The sequence below is a fragment of the Diadema setosum genome, chromosome 4 (assembly GCF_964275005.1).
Source record: "Diadema setosum chromosome 4, eeDiaSeto1, whole genome shotgun sequence".
In the NCBI taxonomy this organism is placed as follows: Eukaryota; Metazoa; Echinodermata; class Echinoidea; order Diadematoida; family Diadematidae; genus Diadema; species Diadema setosum.
Window position 1 is genome coordinate 22,913,327 of NC_092688.1, and position 23,872 is coordinate 22,937,198.

Below are 23,872 nucleotides of genomic sequence, written 5' to 3' on the forward strand. Positions count from 1 at the left end.
CTCCTGGCATTATAATATTCTTGCTTGCAATGCTAGTGACGTGACACTATTTCCGTCAGGTGCGTGATCGAGTGTGGGGTGGTTTCTCTGATTATGATGGAGCTTTACTCACTGTCTATTTTGAAAATGCAGATGAAATTGTCTGTGTGTGCCTTAAGGCCTCTGTGAATGGGACATTTAGCAGTACCAGTTTGTACAGTATGTACGTAGATATGGGGCGCATCTTGTGACACTGAAATACACTGGAGGAGGTAAAATCTGAACCACAGCACATATCACAGCAGAATCACTTCATACAATATAATTATGTCAATAGTGATTGTTCTCCCTCATGTGCAAATGTATCATCAAGTCTACCCACAACACAGTGAAGCACTTCTATTCACCACCTGAAAACCACTACAAACCACTCTGTAGGCCAAACTTCAATCTCAACAAACCTGTTAGCAGCTTCCTTTGTATACCTCTGTAGAGCAAATAATTTATTTACAGACTTGTTGCTCCTCGGAGCGTAAAGCATTGAATTTTAGCATCTGAAATAAAGACGATGTTCATCAATTTGAGTGTTTATTTAAAAAAAAAAAGAATAAATTTCTATGAAATTAAAAGTTTATTGAATCAAAACTGGGTAGTTTTATAAACATTGTTCCAAATATAGGGAAAAATAAGGCCCTTATGGTTCTAATTTTCAACATTTTACTGAAAAATAATTTACAATTGCACCTTAATTGTAGAGGAGATTGAGCTCTGCAACATGATACCAATAACTCGATATCCCCTAAAATTGCAATAAAGCCCTTCTGGTTCTCAGTCGACGATGGCTCTTGTCAAGACAGAGACAAGATCATAATATATTCAAGTTCTCAGGGAGCTTTGTGTATCACTGGGAAAACTTGGCAGCTCTTGGGAGATCAGACCACTGCATCATGTAGATGACTCTCCACAGCTCCCCCACCCCCAAACACGGACACTGACACAGACACAAATACACTTTTGCTTCACCCCCAATTCTAGAGATTTCATCTCATCAGTCACCCGTTGGAAGCATATTTTTTTGCTTTCGGTCACCCACCAAAGTAATGGATTGCAGTCTGATGAATCTGACTTGTGTTGGTCAACTGTCCGGTCAGTGTAGATGTAAGACATGATCCTCATCGGACAATCTTGCCTCATCGGATCATGCCTGACATGTCCGACACTGACCTGATAGTTGACCAACAAGTCGGATTCATCAGACTGCTATCCGATAAACTGGTTGATGGCCGAAAGCAAAAACTTTGCTTTGCTTCTGACAAGTGACTGATGAGAAAAAAAAATCTCTGTGGAACAGGGCTTTAGCTATTGATAATGAATATCTGTATAAGGTTATTGCAGGATAAGGATACATGATTGATAACACAGTCCTTTTGAAGGCATCATGTTTCGAGCTTCCACATTTATTTACAAATCATTTTCTGACATGGATACATGAGAAGGACATTATAACATCATTCATCTAGGCACTTCTATTTTCTCAAAAGTAGGCGAAGATAGAGAAATGAATAAAGATAATAGGCCAACAAAATATGACACACGGATGCATGCTGTAGTGTTTGTTGATCTTGGAAATCTGCACATAATCTGCACTTCTCTTTGCATTGGCATTAGCCTGGGTCTCTACTGCATAAACTCTGATAGCAACTTCCCCTATTTTCAGTGGCTACTACAGTGAAATGTCATTGCAATGAGGTCAGATACAGGAAGATACCTGATATAACAAGATAATTTTGCAGGTCCCATCCTCTTATATTATCTAATTAAATTAATAACTCTACCAGAGTTATTAATTTCATGTTATGACGACACCAAGGAGAAATATGTTTGGTTTAACTATACGTCCACTTCCAAGGTATGTTATCCAAGGTATGTTTTGTTTTCATTCAGGATATAGCAAGACACCTGATTATTATAACGAGGAAATTTCAATGGTGCTAGACAGCACCATTGCCCCCCCCCCCCCCCCCCCCCCCCGGTCCCGCAGCCCCCCCACACTGAAAAACGTTCCGCGGCCCCTGTTTATTAATTTGAATAGATCTGGATTTGTTCATTATCATTTAACAAATGATAATTTAAATATGAGTGTGTAAGATTAAAGCCGAAATAATTTATGAAATCATCGCGATCTCGCCGGGTGACAGTAGCGTAAAAATAGTTGAATAACGCATGTTAACCTACTTAATCGGTGTTCGGAAAAAGAAACAAACGCATTTAACAGTTCAAGGATGTACAAAACGCAAAGAGATTTTCGAAAGAAAATAAAGAACGCATTTTTAATCCCGTCGGACGCAACGATCATACATTGTATAAAATTACAGCCGAAATGATTCATGAAATTATCGAATTCCCGCTGGGCTCAAACAGCGTAAAATACCTCTCGACGCATTTATGTTACTCTGAAATTATCGCGATCTCGCCAGGTGACAGTAGCGTAAAAAATAGTTGAATAACACGTTAACCTAAATCAGAAAAAGAAACAAACGTATTTATTAGTTTGAATAGATCTGGGTTTGTTCATTATCACAATGTTAACACTGCATTTCACAATGAAGATTTTTCTTTCTTTCAGAATGGTCTATGAGGTACAGATTTGCGTAAAAGGATCACAACGTAACCTTCCACATTCAATCCTGTCGCATATTTTTCAAGAACGGATGTACAAAACGCGAAGAGATTTTCGGAAGAAAAATAAAGAACGCATTTTAATCCCTTCGAACGCAACGATCATATATTGTACAAGATTACAGCCGAAATGATTCATGAAATCATCGCATTCCCGCTGGGCACCAACAGCGTAAAATACCTCGCAATTTATGGTAAACAATCCCTGTATTTTACTCTATTTGCGCTGGTGTTAAGAAAAATTAACAAACAAGAATTACAATAAAGAATTATCTCATTTCATCCCCTACTTTTTCGTCTAATTCACAAATAATTTCCCTTCATTATCTCAATAGTAATGATCCATAAATGTGTAATAACAACGCAAAGGATGTTCGTAAGTTTCTTTCATTGATGGGTATATTCCGATATTGTGCTTATGTTTTTCTTTGTTTTTTGATGCGTACGGTATTAACGAGGTACCGGTTATAACGAGGTAATATCGCCGGTCCCACGGGGTTTCACTGTACCGGTAGATGTTACTGTGTTAGGTGCCATAGTAATGACAGGAATGCTAACCTTGTAAGCACCATTGCAAGATGAGGACTGAAAAGGCATAATTTTGGTGGAAAAACAGTATTTTTACCATTCCTGCAATATAAATATCTATCAATACAACTTGAGAAATACAGCTTTTTCCACAAAACCTGCAGTATTTTTGGCAAAAACAGTACTAAGTGCTGCAAAAAGGGAACAGTTGACATCTCTGTAATACTGTAAAGCAAGATATTTTAATGGCATAAAATTTTCACAAATTGGAGCCAATGGCCTTTTTCGTCACTCTAAATTTTCAGAAATTGCCACTGGCATTCAAAGCAAAGTGTGGACAAGAACTCTTGTGTGCAATTTTGTGAATCTTGGCTCTCGTGAAATTTGCGAAATTAACCTGTTGAGGAACGGGCTAATTTTGCCATAACATGCATTTCCCATAGACACCTGCCGGAGTATACTCAAGACTCGTCCTCAATGGGTTAAAATGTACACAAACATTTCTGGTTTTACAGTGAGTCATTATTCCAGCACGTCATACAGCAGGAGACTAAATGAGAGTCCAAGGAACAGAAGGCAATGGTGAGCTGAGAGTGGTAAATGCTGTGCTCTTTGACATAACATTGCTTATGTTGTCTACCACTCAGGCAGCTTGCTACCACAGCAGTCTATCTCTGTATATTCAAATGGGTTGACACCCTAACTGGGTATCCATGTATGACATGTGTGAATCTTTGGCTCTACTGGCAGTTTTTGGCACAATTAATGCCCACATCCTTCTCAATAATCTCACATGATTTTCGGGAGTGGCAGAAGTTGCCGATACAAATGTATAATGAAGCAATGTCTGCATTGGTACATCAAAATATACTCTTACTCGACAAGGAGATGCCGAGGAGGATAAGAAGAGAACTTTCCAAGAATCAAACTATCGCCACTGATTTTATCTTGTAGCATACCATTAACTCGTCAATACTTCTCTTGATGCAATAACTGTATATGAAGAGTTTGTTTGCAAAAACCAATAAGTCCATATTTGCCAAATGGAGATATTTGCGATTAAAGGTCAAGAAAAATAAAGAGAATAATAAGAAAATTTTTGCTTCTTTTGACCATAACTTAAAAAATATACCTGTATATGTAGTGACCAATATATCATTTAAAAGGTATTATTTTGTACTTTATGACAGAGATCGTACTTTAAAATCTTCAAAAATGGACTTATCGGTTTTTGCAAACAAAGCCTTCATATGCTGTTATTTTTGCGTACAGATATTTCTGCGAATCAGGAGGTCATGGACATTTTTGCAAGATATTTGCGAACGGACACCGAGGCTATTGTAAATGCACTATTACCCTAGCACACTGAGACATTTTTGTGTGTTGTTAAAGTTGGGGTCCGACAGAAATTAATGAAATTAGCAAAAATTAAACCCATGCAAAAATAAGAGCTTATACAGTACAATACATGTGGTAACAGAGAGTCCAGTAATACCCACTTGCATGGGTAAAACAGATGTCCATCATGTCAAAGAGAACGTAATAATAATGAACTAACCCTTTTTAACCTGAGATATGAAAGTAGACGGAATCCACTGGTGTGTTTTGAGAATGTTCATTGAAAGAAGTTAAAAGAGAACTGACCACTGAGAGATACCATAACATTTATTTATATATATATATATATTTTTTTTTTTTTTTTTTTTGGTGACATCAATGAATGTTTGGCAGCTGTCCATCATAGCGCCCTCTCTAGTCTGATGTGTCTTCAAGGTAAACCCAACATCCACATTCACTACTTTGGCATCGCCAGTCGCATTCATTCACTTGTTCCCCACTTGCCTTGGCCCTCCATTTACTACTGAAAAAAAAAAAAGTATGAGATGCATTGGAAGAATGTGACATAAATTATACACATACAGCAGTCACAATCAGCCTGCCACAGAAAATTTGAGATTTCCTCAACAGTGTCCCATCAATGTCCAAGCACAAATACATCACAAGTCCCGTCTGACTGGGAGTCAAGGCCCAACCACTGTCGCCAGATTCTGGACCTCTGCAATGAGAGACGAGATCTCTTCCGTTCTGTGGAGAAGACATCAAAAGAAAAATGACCAAAATAATATGTGTGACAGGATAAAAAATTAGACTTTGTGCAACTGAAAAAATTGTTCACTTCAGTTGAGGATCTGTTACTAATTCAACTACTCATACAATATTCCATTTTCTTTTTTATTTTCATGGGAATCTTTTCATAATACCTAATTTGTTTCAGTTATAACCAAGGCAAGTACACTGTAACTACAAGAAGACCGAAAGTGCTTTGTGACTATCACAAGATAACTTCTTGTAAAAACTATGAAACACCTCTCAGTTTGATATTCTATTATTTCTCTTAACACAAAATATCAACCTACCTGGCTGATTCAACCACCTAATTATAATGGTTATTGGTTATATCATTAAGGCATATTTCTTCATTTGAGTTGCATAACTACATTGTTAATCAATTTTGTAGGTGGCATTATAGACAGGTGATTGCCAATGCCAGTGTGACTGTAGTTACATTAAACCTAAGTGGCTGGAATTCACAAAGGAAATTGAAATTTTGTCCATGGACTGAATGAAAACCATGGATTCAGTTGAGACTATAAACTTGGTAATTCAGGCCAGTGAATCTATTGAACCACTTAGAAATCTTCTAGCTTCTATGAGGAAGATGCAAGACTTACTGTTCTGTGAGGATCTTTCTCAGATTCTTTTCTTGGTTCTGACTCAGTGCTGGTGTGTTGCTGATCTGCTTCTCTTTCTCCTTGTATTTGTCCTGGTACTTCTTCTTGGCTTTCACCTTATAAAGGTCACACACACAAAGAATAAATAAAAGACAACAACAAACAAATCAGAAGCTAATGACTGGTGGATGGCAACTTTTAGAATTGACAATCCCATCACCAGATACTGACAGCATGTGAAAATCTTGAATGTTTCATTCTGAAGATGATACTCCTACTGTAACAACATTTTTAGACATGATCATTCTTGTAAGGCAATACAGTCAAGAGCTGTCAAGCAAATTCATTCGTGTTTAATTCCATTAAACACCAACAGACAAGCTGAATTCTATTACATGTGTAAGAATATGTGTGAACATGTGTGTGTGTGTGGGGGGGGGGGGAGAAAGAGCTGCTACAGAACATTACATCTGATGGCACGGCAAAATTGAATTCCCCAAACATTGGTCTTTGTGGTTGTTTTGAATGTACACATTTTTACTGATTACAAAATCAGTTTGTGTCACAATTTTAGCAGATATAGGATATGAGGGGGTAGTTACCTGGTCCAGAGCTTTCTTGAGGTGGTCCATCTTGTCGGTCAGCGACTCCAGCTCTGTCCTCATGTTTTGCTCAGCCTCGGACAAAATGGGCAGCTGGCTCTGCAAGGTGTGCAGGACCACTCCAACCCTGAAACAAACACACAGACAGACCGTCAGACAGACAGACAGACATGTAAGTAAGCACCTGCCCAAGCTAGTGAAAGCTATCAGTGACAGAAATACAGCTGCTGCATGCATTACTTAAAATTTAATTCAAACTAATGATTCACCATGATTTATGAGCATTAATAATTCAATGCATATCAATGATAAAGAGATTTTCCTTCACAGAATGTTGTTCTATGTTGAATAAAATGTGTGAAATACCGCGCAAATTACAGCAGAGTGTTGCTGCCACTGCTCCTCCTATATCTACTGCTGCTACTATTACTACCACCACACCAAAAGGATAAAGAATCATAATGACTACATCAACAACAAACTTGCTAAAAAAATTACCATTATCACCATCATCATCATCATCATCATCATCATTGTCATCATCGTCACTACTGTCACCATCGTCACTATTGTCATCATCATCACCATCACCATCATCACCATCACCATCATCATCATCATCATCATCATCTTCATCATCCTCATCTTCATCATCCTCATCATCACTGTATCATAATCATAATTGTCATCATTGTCATTACCATCACCACATCATCATTTTTAACCAGTGGATATTGTAACGGTATAGCAGCTCCAGAGTTCTGACCTGTTGACGAGCTCCTCCTGCTTTTCTTCAGCATCACCGTGCCTCTCGGCCAACTTCTCCGCCTTACTGCTGATCTCCTCCTTTAACTGCTGACACTCAGCGATGTCGGCCAGCTGCTGCTCTTTCTGCTGCTTCAGGATCTTCACCCTACATCATTGAGAGTGCAGGATAGAAGTTTAGTCCGAATGTGGACACACAAACTCTGTGGTTACACTCAGAATCACTACACAAGATTTTAGAAAGTTTACCATTGACAGGTCTCTTAAGGAATACAAATTCGTACCTTTATTTTAGATGCAACTAGAGTAGTGTATATGTTATTGTACAATGGCATTTTTTTCCCAGTATGTATTCATGCAAAGACTGCAGGTGACGGTGAGAATAAGCCCATGAATTTCTTTGCAGTTACACTAAACTGCCTCATCCTCATCAAAGTGGAGGCCTGCACCCACCCCTCACAACAATCAGTGAATATGACCAGGCCACGTTTATAAAATGTGTGCGTGTTAGTGTTTATGTTTGCATGTGGAGTGTAGGTGTGTGAAAACGTGTCCATTTCTATGCACAGCTTATAAGATCCCTGACTCACCCTTCCCTGCAAATCGATCTCCAATACACTACCACCTTGCCTAAACCAATCCCAAATATTGTGAAATTTACTCTTTATTGTGGATTTTTTTTCAGACGTTGTTTGGTCTTGATCTACTGAAAATTGTCAGGTGATGACATCATCAGCTCACTCATTCCCATATTCATATCAACTGTTTGAGTACTGTTTTGCAAAAAATATTAGGTGCTCTCTAATAGCTTCCATGTGTTTAATTCCATTTTGATTAAATTTTCAATGTCATACTTGTAAATTGTTTGTCTTTGTTTTTTCTTTAAATTGAGCCATTTTTAGTCAAGATATGTACTCTTGTGTGCAGTGTAATCGAGTTCTTTAATGGGGCACTATCCCTGCAAGAATTTGCTTTTCTGTAGGTTCCCCTGCAAATTATCTTAATTTTCCAACATGAAGTTGATATCCTCTGCACCAATCTAAATCTATTCTGTACTATGAAATATCAATGCCAGTCTGTGAAGAATTTTAAAATATTTGTTATTATACAACACCTATTTAGAATGTAGCTATCCGATTGGTCGATTGCCCATCACGTGACATTTAGTGTAAGGTTCTATTACACGCTCTGGCTGTCTCAGCGTGCAATTTTGGTTCAATCAAAATGTTCTATTGCATGCGCTCTGATGTCACAATAAACAAACATGTGCAGCGCGCACTCAACAACTACAAGTGCGCTTACAAGCGCGTACTTTTGTCACTATTTTTTTGTAAACAACTTTGTTTCGCATACGTACGTACATACACATTAACATGTACATACACGGTGACTGCGACTATGAGGCTACTCATTCGTCTTTCACGGAAAATGGTTGCCATTTCTGTGCTAAATTCAAGAATCTGTGAGTACCAAATCCGTTGACATTCGAGGTGTTGTACAAAACAAATACTGTATGGTCTTTACTCGTGCAATGGAACGATATTTTGCACTCGGCGAAAGATGAGGCGCACTATTCAACTCGGTTTCGCCTCGTTGAATAGAGCGCCTCTATCTTTCACCTCGTGCGAAATCTCGTACCATTGCACTCGTGACCATTCACTATTTGTATACTATTCACTGATCTGTACATGTACAGTCAACCTTGCTTAAGTTGACCTCGCAAAAGTCTAATAATCACCTAAGTCAGAGGTCTTTCGAAGTCCTCTTCTCTTTATATTTTATTGATTTTAATCCCTCATAAGTCAAATTTTCTTTAAGTTGAAACTATTTCTTCAGTCTAAATTTATTTGACTTAGGCAAGGTTGACTTTACAACTGTAACTTGTGCGGAAACTTAATGAATAAATGAATGAATGAATGAATGAATGAATGAATGAATGAATGAATGAATGAATGAATGAATGAATGAATGAATGAATGAATGAATGAATGAAGAATCGCCATAGAGATGGTCTCACCTCTTCTCCATCTCCTCCCTGACGGTGTCCTGGCGGTGGATGTACTCCTCCCTCAGGGTCTTGGTGGCTCTCAGCAGCAGCTGGAAACACTCCTCCAGACCCAGCTGGGTCTTGGAGCTGGTCCTGGGAGAGGGAGGAGGGGGGGGGGGGGGGGGGGGGGGGGGACGGACAGTGGCCATGATATATACCCAGCACTCATTGACAATAAAATCACTCCCTCATTTTTCCCTTGGGAACTTGGTGAGAGAGAGACTGATACACTGAGGTAGCAATTCCTTGGTGCTTAAAAGAAAGAGCATAACACTAGATCTTTTTAATAGTTAAATAAAAGCAAGCAAACAAAAAAAAAAAACAAACAAATAAGCATCTGGATCAAAATCACACAATGACAGACCAATACAGACATAAGATGAAGTGGATTTCATTTTCCACTTTTATATCCTCCTGAATGTTACAGTATTTTTCAATCCCATTCCAATTTCTAAATATTAGTGAGGAATGTTTTGTTTTGTTTTTTTTTTTTCATCAGATCATCTAAAACTGATGGACAATGCATTTAACATAATTCTATTCCACACAAGCATTTTGTGCATTTAAGTCCCTGTTCCACTCACTTAAGTATAGGGTTTGAGTGGCTGCGTTGCAGGAGGCGCTTGATGTAGTGATGGAATGGTTCTGACATCGTCTGCCTGAGGGGGGACACGGCTGGCTCATCACCCCGCCCCTCTGATATCAGTGTGGGTGGGGTCTTCACATCTACTGGCCTGGCAAACAAAAACAAACAAACAAATAAACAATGACGACTTCATGAAAGAAGAGTCTTGATAGGAGTACACAGTTAACTCATGCATCATGTTCACAGTTACATAAGTCTTGTCCAATACGAATACACCAACGAGAAAGGAAACGACTCAGCACAAGCACAAGCACAAGCACTCCACTTGACTCCAGCCCTTTACCAATACTGTATTCCTAAGTTAATTTGGGAAGAACCTCCTTACATACGAAATATAGAAGAGTTTATATTACACCTAAATAGATCCTTGTCATTTGATTGGTTGTTTGATGTTGATTATTTGTCTCACTTTACAATTATCATCATTCATGCAATTGTGACTCCAGTCCTATGCTCCAGAAGTTTTGCAGATGGACAGGTATTACCACAGATGCTGTTTATCTTATCACACAAGTATCTATTAAGTCCTGTCCTTATAATGCTTAGTAACACAATGAAAATTAGATCACAAAGGCTTATTCAAAACTATCGATATTATTCATACAGGGGTTTATTCTAACAGAGATAGTAATATTTTCAAATCAATGAGAAAAAAAAAAAATCACAAATAAATTCTGTGATATATTTGAATCCTTAATCCAATGGTCTTAATACATTAAAAAAAAAAAAATAGAAAAAAGAGTAAAATAAAACCATTGCTGATGCAAGTGTTTTCTTTTGTTCGACTGTGAAAGAGCGATTTTTTTTTTCCCCAAAAAGTTTATCACAGAGCTGTGATGTTACCATAATTCTGTTTCTTCAAAATATTTGAAGTTGTCTACACTGGTGCACTGAGGAAAGAACTAAAAAAAACATTTGGAGAGAATGTAATTCTCTGTCCAGAAAAAGACAAATGAAATATCCCCAGCAATAGCTCACATGCTATGAAAGAGACACAATTATATCTTGTTTCATGTACACGTATGCGCGGCAGGGACAAATTACGGGCCGCGGCATTATTGATTGTGACGTAATCGACCTTGATAGCATAAACAATTTATCGTTTATGATCCCTGCATTTTTAATTACCCCTATATTGAATAAGCACTAAATAAAAGAAAAACAAAAAAGGGTGGAAAGTATAGGTATCTTCATTTCATACATATTCATGTCTTTAAAACACTCCAGTCATAGTTGCAAAATCTCACTAAAAATTCCATATAAGTAGTTATTTTTGCACCCTTAATTTCATGCATTAAATGTCAAATTATGTCAATTATTTTTACGTCATCGTAATAGTATAAATAACATTTTTTGGAGATTTTTTTTATATTTATTCCTCTTGGATTTGAATGAAAGAGGTCATGCCTGCCTGTTTCGTGCAATCGGTTTCCATCTTAGAATTTTTTGCTTATCTACCCATTCTCCTAAAGAAGGGGTGCAATAGCGTCTCGTGAGCCCGATGGGCTACTAAAATCAGAGCCATTGTGTTGCTAGCGTTAATTTTGGGGGATATCGAGGCGACATGATTATGATCTCCGGTGAAGTTAGTTTTTTGTGTAATAACGATTAGATAGATTGCACTTGGTATTACATTTTTTTCCCTTTAGGGGAAAAATACAAGATACTTTCCCGATGTAAGAGCCGCAGAATTTTATTTTTATCGGAGTGGCGCTCGCGCTTCCGCCTTGTGCGTAGGCGCAGAGATTCAGTCCCACATCGTTCGTTGTTCGACGCTTGAACGTGCATTTTGGCGCATGCCTATGGCAACTGCGTTCATATGTCGTGCTATTTTGTAGGTTAGGCTGGTTTTTGTGCAGAATGCATCCTTTGCTGCATGGTTCCTTGGTTAATAAGGTTTTGTTAAAACGTGAAAGTTCTGTGTGAAGTCGGATACTGCTTTGGCTTGCTTACAAGAGGGTCTGAATCTAAGCTGCTAAAGTCTCACTTTATGTACAATTTTGCTTTGGGATAACTGTGTACTGTAGTGTATGTAGCCTGGATAACCAGTACTAGCTTCTAAATATGAATGTTGTTGTTTTTTTTTTGTTTTTTTTTTTTAAAGATTTATCAGTTTGGGCAATTTGTAATATCTGTCAAGGCGTCGATGTTCTATAACCTTACTAAATTACCTTCAAGTCTCCATACCATGGACCTGGTAACGGTGGTTCAGGCATGCTTTTGTGGATTTAGGCCTATACAAATGCCTTCAAGAAATTGGAAAAGGAGTACATAATAGGTAGATTTGATATAGATTCGTCTATATTATATACTGTATGTGATATTTGTGAGTAGGGCCTATTATCAGTATGGTTGCACATTTGCCTTCAGCTTTTGCAATGTTTATATCCACTCATTCCAACACAATGATGATGGGCAAGGTGAAATTGTTTACCAATGATGATATAATGACAAAATATGACATTGATGCAATCAATTGCTTATTGAAAAAAAACAACAACAACAAAGAATGAAAATATAGTGCTTTATATTTTTTAGGTGCACATAAATTAAATGTGCCCATGACCCTTAAAAGTGTGAAAAGTATCTACTACAATACTCGGTAACATACATATGAGAGAACACCCTGTCCATAATATTCAACCATGCACTTGTCACCTCATATTTGTCGCTGTGGTGGACTTGCGTTCTGCAAGGACGTCTTTGGGATGTCTTTCTTGGGTTACATTGTTTTCTTGTAACCCAACAAATGACTAAAATAACAGAAGAAGACTGGAAGAAAAAAAAAAACAACAACAAAGAGCCAGTACATGTAATGTTGCAACTGTGTTCTAACGAGAGTACTGTAGCAACCTCAGGCTATGGTCATCATCCACCCACACTTCTAGCTGCTTATTTGTATTTTTTCTGTTTTAAGCTATGCCAGAGTTAGAATGCGTTTGATATAAAAATATTGCAGGTACCATGGTAGCGGTACTAGTCATGCTAGTAGAGAGTGACATGAATTTGGTGTGATGCTGAGACTTGCAAACATTTTCATTTTTTTTTATTTTTTTATTTTTTGCTGCCTGCAATGGAGAATATCATTCATTTACAGTACTAAATATTGGGACTGTTGGAATATTATTTTGGTCTCAAGAAAGTGACAGAGTGCATGTGGTTTACTTTTTTATTTTTATCATTTATCAATGTTAATGAATTCAACATCACAAACAACAGTGTTACACGACCTGAAAGAGTATTCAGCTACAGGTAGTGATGTATGTTGACTTTCCATCCACTGCTCATAAAAAAAAATTAGCTGCTGCACAAATGTAATTTCCTTCTTACTTGAATAAGGAAGTACATGTACCGGTTACGGGTACAGATTTATGCTAAAACATGTACCGGTACTAAATAATGCAGTTGGTGCAATGGATGTGGGTGAGGTCGTTTGTTTTGTTGTTGTTTTCAGTGAGCAAAGCAACGAAACGTGCAGATGTAAATATATGTAGAGGTAGTAAAGTACTGCTGTGTGATGGCGTTGAACAATTAAGTCTTCAACTGTGGATACTATGCTTGCAGTGCACACATATTTAGAAGACTTCAACATGACTTGAATGAGCGCTTTATGAGTGGGGGGGGGGGGGCAATCAATTGAAACTTTTCAACAAAGCTGATAATTAAACAATAGCAATAAAAATGAAATAAAAACAAGGTGATCAACATGTTTCAATAAGGCGTGCTACAATTAACACTAATCACAATGTCGTGACAAAGACAACAGAGAAATTCTTGAGACTGCTGAATGCTAATGTGTCAAGATTAATTTTGCCTCCACACTTTGAGAGATTTCAAGTCAGTGCTGGTCAGTCAGCCTGGACTTTACTGCTCTCTCAAATGAAATTGTTAGCAAACTAATGTTTTTTTTTTTTTTTTTTCTGTCAACTGATGGTGCAATGGTAATGAACATGGTTGAAATGATGAGCAGTCAATGGTGACTGATGGACAGACATCTGACTGCCTTAGCAGTGCTTAGTGTTGTCCGCTTGGCTTTTGTGCACTGTCACTGGTGTGCAAAGTGAACTGTGCAGTCTTTTGTAAAAGTTATGTGTTCTCTCCTGTACAGTCAAGTCGTTTTTCATTGTGGAAGTTTTGATTGTAACAGTAGTAGCACGATGTACCGGTACAGGAGTTCGTGGGATGATTTACTGGCACAATCTTCCGTAACCTTGGCCACCACCCGCCCCTCTGGCCCCGGCCCGTGGCGCTCGGCTCCGCGGTCGACTGTAAAGTAACCCGCGCCGCCCGTGTCGCGGCCCGTGTGGTGACCATATATTTGATTTGCCGTAAAGTGTAAATCGAACTGCCCTGAGCAGTGCACAAGGTCAAATTCAAGGGTAATAAATGATTCGCAAAAAAATTCTAAGATGAACAGGAACCACATGAACTTAACAGGAATGTCCTGAATAATGTCAAACAGGCCATCACATTTCACAGAAAAATCCTGTCGAAACACCGAAAAAGTGAAGAAAATAAGCTGAAAATTGATCGTTATTACGATCCTCTCTGTGTGTCCCATGGGACCAACTCGTCATGACAGCGACATGACTTCAAATGTCGACCCATTGCGAGTTGAATGTTTTGCTAGGAACGTTCTAATTTTTATGAGAGATTGGGTATATCTTGCTCTTCTGGATTTTCTCTGAAACATGTTTGGAAACCACTCAGAGTTTTTCTAATGACGTCAGATCTTGAGTCACCACCCTCGCTCATTTGATCGGTTTCGAACGGAACCCGAATCAAAGTATTTTTTATGAATGATAAAGTGAGCCCTCTCTCGGCGGATGTGCACAATATGGCTGCGCGCGTAAGCTGTCCATTGCTTCTGTGTTGACGTACATACGTGTGTAATCTTGCAAACAGATGGAAACAGGGGAGCCAGGATACTCACGATAAAGGCGTTGTCATGCACTCTCTGGTCTGCGTCATGCACAGGAGGATGTTGCCTAGCAACTGATCCATGATGACAGCCAACCCAAGAGGAGGAGAGGTAGGGCTGAAATATGGTGTGAGGGAAAATATGCTATCATATCGCATCTCACAGTGCATTAGTCATTCTGATGTATCAATATCTTCAAGGGAAGAGAGGTAAATCTTTTACAGACAATCACTTTTGTGTCTACCTGCCTGTCTTGGCAACTGCAGATTTTCCAGCCATCTGTCTTCAGATATTACTCTAACATTTTCCCTGTGGTCCTTACAGAAGTGTTTACTGGTTTGTTTGTTTGTTCGTTTTGTTTGTATTTTCCAACACATGCATGTTATTCATTATTTCTACCAGAGTCATATTTTGATGCTGACATAACGAACAAAAATAGTAAATACAATGTTTCCTTGATAAGACTAGTTTAAAAGGTTAGAGCAGATCACTATTTCAAATTCATTATTCAAATAAAGATTGAGTATAGTTTAATATGATATTCAGAGTGACGCTGATATCATTTCATCAACTGTGCACGTAGAGGTATGATGTATTATCAAGTACATAATACGGTGTACGTTTCATTGATGTCATAGTATTCGGTGTGTGTATAAAAGAATGGTAAAATCATGTAATTGCCATGTGTCCTCCAAACATTGACATAGTTGCCTTGTGCAGGATACTATAATCCCACCATGTTCACTTGCCAAGGACAACCGACCTGCAATGTTGGGAAAGCAAAACTAATGACCACTTGCCTGATACTAGTATATATACACACACACATGTATATATGGAGCACTTGCGAGAAATGCCCACTGGGGCAAGCGGGGAGAAAGATTTTGCTTAGGGCCCTGATTGTGTCTTCCAACCCTTGTGTGTTCTGAGTGCTGATTAGCACAGAAAACCCCATAGCATTGCACACACAGTCTTGAGTCCCCCTCACAGAAAGGGTTAAGCCCAGATAGATCCCACTCACCAGGTGTCGGAAGGCATGGTACAGATCATGTGTCTGACCACACACGGCTGATCCTGACCAACCTCCTGAAGGCTGTCCTCCTCCTCGGCACCCTCTGGAGGATGGTAGAGATGAGAAAAGAGGAGTTAAGTGGACGGGACAACAGCCCTTCACAATAACTAACAACAAGGTCATGGGATAAACAAAATATTGCATAATGTGCATCTTCCTACAGGAAGTGGCATATGACCCAGTCTGAGCCTCACCTTCTAGTAGCTTCGGTGAGTGGGTTATCTTTACAAACAAATTTGAGTTACATTGAATAAATATAATAGCACATATCTACATATTTTGAGAGGACCTAAAACAACACAGGGTATCGCTATCTAAATTATTGGATTTTGTAAAAAGCAAAGTCAATCAAAAGAGATGTTTTACAAAAAGTTTAAAGAGTTTACAAATGGGAGTATCACATTTCATATTTACCATCTTGACAGAACTCTTCCAGTTTTCCCAGCCATGGTAGCAGCAGACCGTGCACCCCTCCACTGTGTGAGCAGAAGTACCTCTTACCACACGATATGTCTTCATCAAACAAAGAGACAAGAGCGACATGTGAGTTCCTCATAAAATTCACCTCCACAGCATTTCTGTTTTTATCCTCAACTGTTTGATCTACTTGTCACTAGGACGGTACACAAGCCTGTTTAAATCTGCAGAGCTGCAATCTGGTTTAAAGAACTGTGCAATGCAAATGCATGCAACTTGACTGGTATTAATTCATAATAAGCTGATCATCACTTCATCGCTGCAATGTGTTTTATTAACCATTACCAACATAGAAACATGCAAGTTATGGTCAGGCTAAGGAAAGGAGCATTCAATGTCGTTTGTTCATCATATGATTCTTTAACAATGATGACAGATGATGTCACTGGCAGAATCCTGGTTTGGGAGGTTTCTTTTTGAGTGTATCCAAGTAATCTGAACACAAACAGTAGAAAAGTTATTATAAAATAAATGACACATACAGTTAAACTCGCATAAGTCGATCTTCTCGAGACTGAGCAAAACACATCGACTTAGGCGATTTTCGACTTGTGCGTAAGTCGAAAAAAATCGACTTACAGTTACACCACACATACATATGTATAATGTACATGTATGTTGTCTACTCTGGAGCCGCCGGGAGATGGAGCGGTGCCGCAGCACGGGTCGCCCGGCAGGGCCGCGGCTAACTTTGCATGGACAGTGCACTAGTATTGGCACAGGTCCGATTACTTTACAAATTAACTTGTTAAACCTTGGGGAAGTGAATATGAACGATATTTGAGCAGTGATTGATTCCAGTTTACCATACCGTGTCTTGAAATGCGTGTAGAGGTGCAATTCTGATTTACCCGTGCCCGTAACTTTCCCCCTACTTTCCGCTTTGAAAACTCAGCAGCTTCACCCATACCACTCAACTGCACAGCGTTGCAAATGCAAAGCTACCACGCTGCAAGTTCAATAATACCGTACATGTAAATGAACGCATGTGTACTGTACGAACGCCTTACTGCGAGTGGAGCAATACACAGCCCAGTCCCTGTACGTACGTAGCGCGACAGCTGACAGGGCTGTACCTCCAAACACGAAGAGAGTTCAAGCTTTGAATTTTGATACTTTAGATCATTTTTTTTTGTCACCTCAAACTCATCTGACAAACAAAATAATAATGAGTAATAGATAATGAATAATAAAAGTGATTTATTACACAATAAAATCTTATTCGACTTAGGCACAGTGAATTCAATGGTTTTTCCGTGAAAGTGTTCTTGGAATTTCATCGACTTAAGCGAGTATTCGACTAACAAAATTCGACTTGTGAGTGAATTAATACACGTAAGTCAATGGGAAAAAACGGGACTTTTTAAAATCATCGACTTACGCGATTATTCGACATATGCGACGTCGACTTAGGCGAGTTTAACTGTATTCATATATCCATTTGACCTCATAAGTGATGTTGAAGGCATCCTGAATCAACAGATGTCAACATGCATTTGCCTTGCATATTTCCTCCAAGGAATACAACAGACAAACAATGTTTTGATGGCTCTGCTAAAATCAGAGCTGTCATTGAAAGCAAACAAAGCGTGATGATTCAAAAGTATTACAAATCAAGAGAACACTATTAGAGGACAGTGTGCTCACCTGCATGGAGCATGATGGGATAGGATATGTCGCCGTCGTAGTCGTCCACCGAGACTGGACATCGGGTCAGTTCTACTGTCTCGTAGACAAAGAGGGAGAAGGAGGATGTGGACAAGGCCAGGGAACTGATGCTGGACAGATCGCTGGAGTGTATGCTGGACTGGAAATGAATATAACAGGGCATTCCTTTGTTTAACACAGGGAAAAAATAGAATAAAAACAAAACACAAAATAAAACTTTCAACTAATCCTTGCTCAATGTGTCCAACACAAGCTGTTGCTCCAGAACCAGGAATGTTCACACATTATTAGTCTATCAACTTCTGTAGAAAACATTTCTCTGGAAAAAAACAGGAGTAGGTGAAGATACACATTGTGTCACAGCCTGAATTGTTAAATGTTGCAATTAATGAAAAGTCACGAGAGAGTTACCAGACTCTCTTGCTATACTTTAGGCCTTTGAGTTTATTCTCCTGTAGTAATCATACCCTCTTTCATAACACTTTTCATAATATCAAAATGTGAAAGGACTTAAAGAATTCTACATATTTCATTACAATAAAACAGAAACACTATTTGGAGTTTGCACATGTAATTTATACTGATACCTTTTTATCTCTTTTAACAAAGCATCTGGGTAAATACCTAACACACCAATTTTTCAAAGAAATATACACACTGCATCATCTCTGTCCTCTGTTTCCCCGGCAACCACAATGCAGTGATGGAGCAGACCGGATGATGTGGCAACGACCAGGACTGGAGGACTGGAAGCCAGACAGCACAGGCTGCAGGCATCCATGCCATAGTTATCTTCTGCAGGAGGGTGCATGGTGAGGGGTCCCTGAAGCTTGGTGTGGGAGTACCTGGGAGTACCAGTTATCATCACAATAATCAACAATTGGTTTGAATGGTGGTAAGAAAAGCAACATCCAAGGAAAATACTGGAAAGTAGTTTAAGTCAAGTAAAAACTTTATGAAATAATTCCAGAGTGCTTGGGGATTCAAACAGGTACATTTGTAACTCTAAAACTTTAATGACTGTACAGATTCCCTCAAGTATTCAAATACATTTGAAAGTTCTTGTCTATATTATATCAAATACATTCCAGTGGCAATTCACAAAAATGTCATGCCGCAAAAAAGACCATCAGCTCCAATTCATGAAAATTTCATGCCCAAAAATATCTTGCCTTACAGTACATTTGCACATTCAGTGAGGCTGAAGAGTTTCATTAAATTTCAACAACTGCTTGACACTACACCGGATTTGCACTCCTACCTGACATCAGTAAGGCTTGTACTCAGCACATAGATGTCGCCATTTCCCCGGAGGACAAAGACCGGATGGATGACACTGTCCTCCTGGTCTCCACCCCTGCCCCGCCCGGCAGTCTGAGGAGCCTCAGAGGGAGGACCGAAGTCAAAAGCAATGGCGATCTCTCCCAGGGCTGCATCGAAGGTGGAGTGGGAGGTCGAGAGGGCATAGCTGGTGGCGTGGGAGCCCAGACGATGGGTTTGGACCGGCTTCAGCGGAGACCTTGTATCATACAACCTGCATTGAATAGGACAGCATACAAGTGCATGGTAACTGTTTTCACGTGCTTGTATAGATTTATTGGCTCATATGTAAAAAGAAAGGGAATCGGGAAGAAGTAAATCTTTACAAGTGTTCTTAAAGAACTTTTGATGGCTAAAAGCTACAAACCGTATTAACAATAAAGGTGACAAGGCAGGGTAATGTGACACAAATTAAATGTAAACAACAAGACTTAATTATGACTATCGCAAAAAAAAAAAATTAAACATATGGTATTATTTTCAAGAAAGTGTCAAGCTATGGTTCCATGTTGCCCACATACATTCACTGAATCCTTTCATTTTACCCATAAGTATCTTACTGACACAGTGCATTTATGAAATGTCATTTCCATGTCCAAATTTAATGCCATGTCTTTGGTTGCATGAAGCAACACATTCTTAAAAGTGATAATGTATGTACATATAACTCAACACGAAAAAGATTATGAATGAATGCTCTGGAGAGAATTCCCTTTGAAATGGAACTCGATATCTTCCTGCAAGAAATCAACAGGTATACATTTCTCACGGTCAAAGTAAACTGAACCCCTCGCAAGCTTCTCATTCCTCCATGCAATTTCCTCTTGAACTGACTACCAAGAGTGCATGGAAAAAGATAGAAAAAAAGAAACAAAATGAGGGCTTTTCTGTGAGGCAGTCACTGCAAAGGATACAGGTAATCATCCTCCACAGAATGACATGTAACAAGCACTAACACTTAAAACTGACGACTTACCTGAAGAAGTTGTCTGAAGTGAGGAAAGCCAGATGCATGCCGGTGCTGCTCCCTGGGTACCAAGCAGCCTTCAGCAAGCTTACAGTGGAGTTGGAGATGAAGAATCTCTCGGCTATTCCTGTGACCCTATTCACATAATAAATACAAATGACCATCATTGTCACTGGACCAAAATCGTGAACATGTTGCATTATGTGCCCTCCATATTGAGCATTAAATGAATAATTACAAAGTTCTGTGCTGTCTGACATTCAGGTGTCACAATGACACACATTGAATTTAGACTTCCTTCATGTATCATGATAAACCCAATACACCTAGCAACTTCTTGAAGTGTCAGCCTCTACTCACTGAAGGAAGTTATTACATTTTTGCACAATTATAGACAGACTGATGTTGTACACTTAAGGAAATCAAAGTGCAGAGTAGGGCATTACCATACACCACATGACACTCATGGCATCAGCCACAAGCAGTTTGAGGTTATGGCATGAGACTAGAAGTTTGCCATTTATTCTCTCTTTCCTTTTTCTGTCATCATTGCACACATGGAAAGTCTACCTCTGCAAAAATAGTAACAAATACTGACCTGCAGTTAATCTTGACCTTGCCTCCCTCAAACAGGCCATGTTTGCCGTGCCTCCTGGGCAGCTCCAGGACACTGGCTCCCCGCTTCCCGGAAAGCAGCACATGCTCACCTGTTGGACTCAGGGCGAGGTGTTCCACTTCAAAAATTGGAGCACTAATGCACAGCAGTTCCTGATGGAGAGCATGATATATAATTTGCACAACCAAAGTCTAACTTTATAGGTTCTACATTTACAGTGTATACAGTGTATTAGCAAAGAAACAAAAATAAGACTGACAAACAAGTAAGATTTCTTTCAAGAGTCTCATGATGCTCATCTTATTGTTTCCATACAGTGCACTCCGGTTATAACGAACACAGTAATAATGAAATTCTGGTTTTCAACAAAGTAACAATTTAGGTCGTAACATTATCCACTCTTTTTTTTTTATTATTTGTTCTGTTATAACGAAATTTCAGTGTAATGAAAGAATCTGCCAGTTCACGCTTGTTGTTGTTGGTGCTTAAAGGCTCGCACACGCTGCATATTTTAATCTTTGTTTTCGGTGAAGTTGTGAGTTGTGTATGTCAATATCGATAACATTGACATGAAGTCTAATTAATGAAGATTGTCTTTCACGAGTTTGGGGTGACAAAAATGATGTCACGTATCAAAACTCAACGCAATCGACATGTTCGCTTTGTGTTCGCTTTGTTGTTGTGCACCATCCTGGTAGGGTTGGGTGTCAAACACATTTTTTCTACAGAAACGCGAATAATCTCACAATTTGCCGGAAATTTTACTCACATGTGGAGAAAATACTACGGATTCACAAGCACGCACTGAAAATGCGATCTGAGGTGGATCTATGTGCTCTATATGCGCGATGCCGGCTTCGAACGCGTGGTGTGTTATTTTTTTTTGCACTCGGTTGCCCCGAGTGTAACTTCTGTAAGTGTAGACTGTAGGTGTACATACATTGAAACCGACCATCCCCGTCCTCTAGCTCTAGAATCTATTGACAATACTTATAAAGCACACGTTAGGCTAACCCCGGCGCGGGGCGCTGTAACATACATTCGTAGTAACGTATTGGGGTCGCTGCTGCGGTTAACGTTAGGCCTAGAATGCTTCTACTTCGGTTTTGCTAAATTTAGGTACCAGTACTTTGTCATTAGAGCGAATAGGCCTGGGTCTAAATCTACCATACTTGTTTTTGCCTAATTTCACTTGGTAGCGTATGTAGCCCAGTATCAGTGAAGAATCGAACACCAGTTGAGAGTCAGTGATGACTGATGTCACCATTTGTTGCGTGTAGTCCCATGTGTACATTTTTGTTCTGTACGCAAAGTGCCATAAATGGAGGGCGGTCGGTTTCAATGCACAGTGTCGATGTGTTGGACACCTACTACTACAGTGTAGGGTAACATCCCCAGTATTCGGTCACTTCAGCTTTTTTGCAATATTTTCAAACTAAAATAATACACACATACATCATATCTACAGCAATGTATGTGAAATATATCAAATTTCTTTAATCTCAACTTTCATTTTTTTGTTAAATATCTCACAGAATTGCACAAAATCCCGAAATATTTCACCTTGAAAATTCCCCAGTATATGGTCACCGGCACCAGTATTCGGTCACGCGATGTGCGCGTTCAAAGTCAATGCGTGTTCAACGCAGCTGAAAAATGCGCGCGCACGCTACCTTGTTGGCGCAAAATTGCATCGGGGACGTTGCGGCGACCGTTGGTGACCGAATACTGGGGCCTCGGCACTTGCATTCAACCCTTGTACATTGGGACACTGTATCAGCACATACGGAAATTTTGCTTTTCTTTTGCGTTTTTGAGGATACCATTACACTCCAAGCTTGCGATAAGCGAAAAATCCCGCGAGAGAACAGCGTATTTCTCGATTTTTAGCGCTTTTTCGGCGACCCATACTCTTAAAACTGGGCCTTATCGGCGCGCGCTTTTGGAAAGTAGAGCCGATTCTGCACTTTTGACGGTAAAATTTGGGGGATTTTGGATGGATTTTTGGAGGGGGCTAAGGGAGTTTCCTGTTGTTTATGAGTGTGCAAGTACGTGAATTAATGTGATTTGCGTGTGTTGTGACAGTTTAACTTACTGGCTGGTGACTAGTGATAAGTGACCGAATACCGGGGGCTGACCGAATACTGGTGCCCTTACCCTATAGAACCATACAGCCCTGTCGCGTTTTTACAGCGACTGGGCTGTGTGTGTTGTAGCTAATAAACTTACAAGTCACGTCACATACACAACACACACAGCAAGTCACAAAACATACAAACGTCGATTTCAACGGTTGGGACTAGTTTCATTACCTGTAACGTGTTCAACGTTTGGTCGTTCACAAGAATATCACGAAGACTCGCTGTCAATAGGCTTGCGTTGTCTTTATCCCACACGAAAATCTGTCCTTCGTGCACGAACATGAGACCCTCTGGCTGCACTTTCGGATCATCCTGAATGCATGACTTCTGTTGTCTCAACTTCTGAAAAATTGCGTGAGAATTCAAATCGTAGCGCCACTCGTCAATGTCGCTTGTATCGCTGAACTCCGCCATTTTCACGTGAGTTTCCCCCGGCCAGTCAGTCGGATCGCGATCGGAGTGGAGTACGAGTTCACGTCTCGTGATAGAAAACGTGTGGCAAGCACTTTGTCGACTCGCATTGTGGTCGCGTCGCATTGCTGCACATTCCAATGAAACAGCTCAGCTGCTCGCGCGAACCCCCCCCCCCCCCCCCCCAATCTCAGAAATAAAAGACCAATTATTTTTTGAAACATTAGGGCCTACTGATGCAAATAAGATGTGAGACTAGAAGTTATGCAAGTTATAAGAAAGAAAAAAAAAAGGTTTCATG

General features: G+C 39.4%; 1 protein-coding gene across 1 annotated transcript; it reads right to left on the reverse strand.

Moving 5' to 3' along the window:
• Nucleotides 1–4,885: 4,885 nt before the first annotated feature.
• On the reverse strand, nt 4,886–23,591 carry LOC140227026 (nuclear pore complex protein Nup88-like). Its single transcript, XM_072307457.1, has 15 exons — nt 23,332–23,591; nt 21,002–21,171; nt 20,413–20,538; nt 19,378–19,650; nt 18,775–18,961; nt 18,096–18,255; nt 16,386–16,484; nt 15,921–16,014; nt 14,912–15,016; nt 9,917–10,066; nt 9,303–9,425; nt 7,287–7,433; nt 6,521–6,647; nt 5,919–6,034; nt 4,886–5,271 (listed from the first exon to the last, which is right to left on the reverse strand). The coding sequence occupies exons 1-15, from the start codon at nt 23,572–23,574 to the stop codon at nt 5,208–5,210; spliced, it is 2,184 nt and encodes a 727-aa protein (XP_072163558.1). The 5' UTR covers nt 23,575–23,591; the 3' UTR covers nt 4,886–5,207.
• Nucleotides 23,592–23,872: the final 281 nt, after the last annotated feature.

Coding starts and splice junctions, on each gene's coding strand:
- LOC140227026 (XM_072307457.1), bottom strand. CDS start 23,574: ATGGCGGAGTTCAGCGATACAAGCGACATTGACGAGTGGCGCTACGAT. Junction 16,015..16,385: donor GGAAGAGTTCTGTCAAGATG/GTAAATATGAAA, acceptor ACCATCCTCCAG/AGGGTGCCGAGGAGGAGGAC. Junction 9,426..9,916: donor CACTCAAACCCTATACTTAA/GTGAGTGGAACA, acceptor TCCCTCTCCCAG/GACCAGCTCCAAGACCCAGC.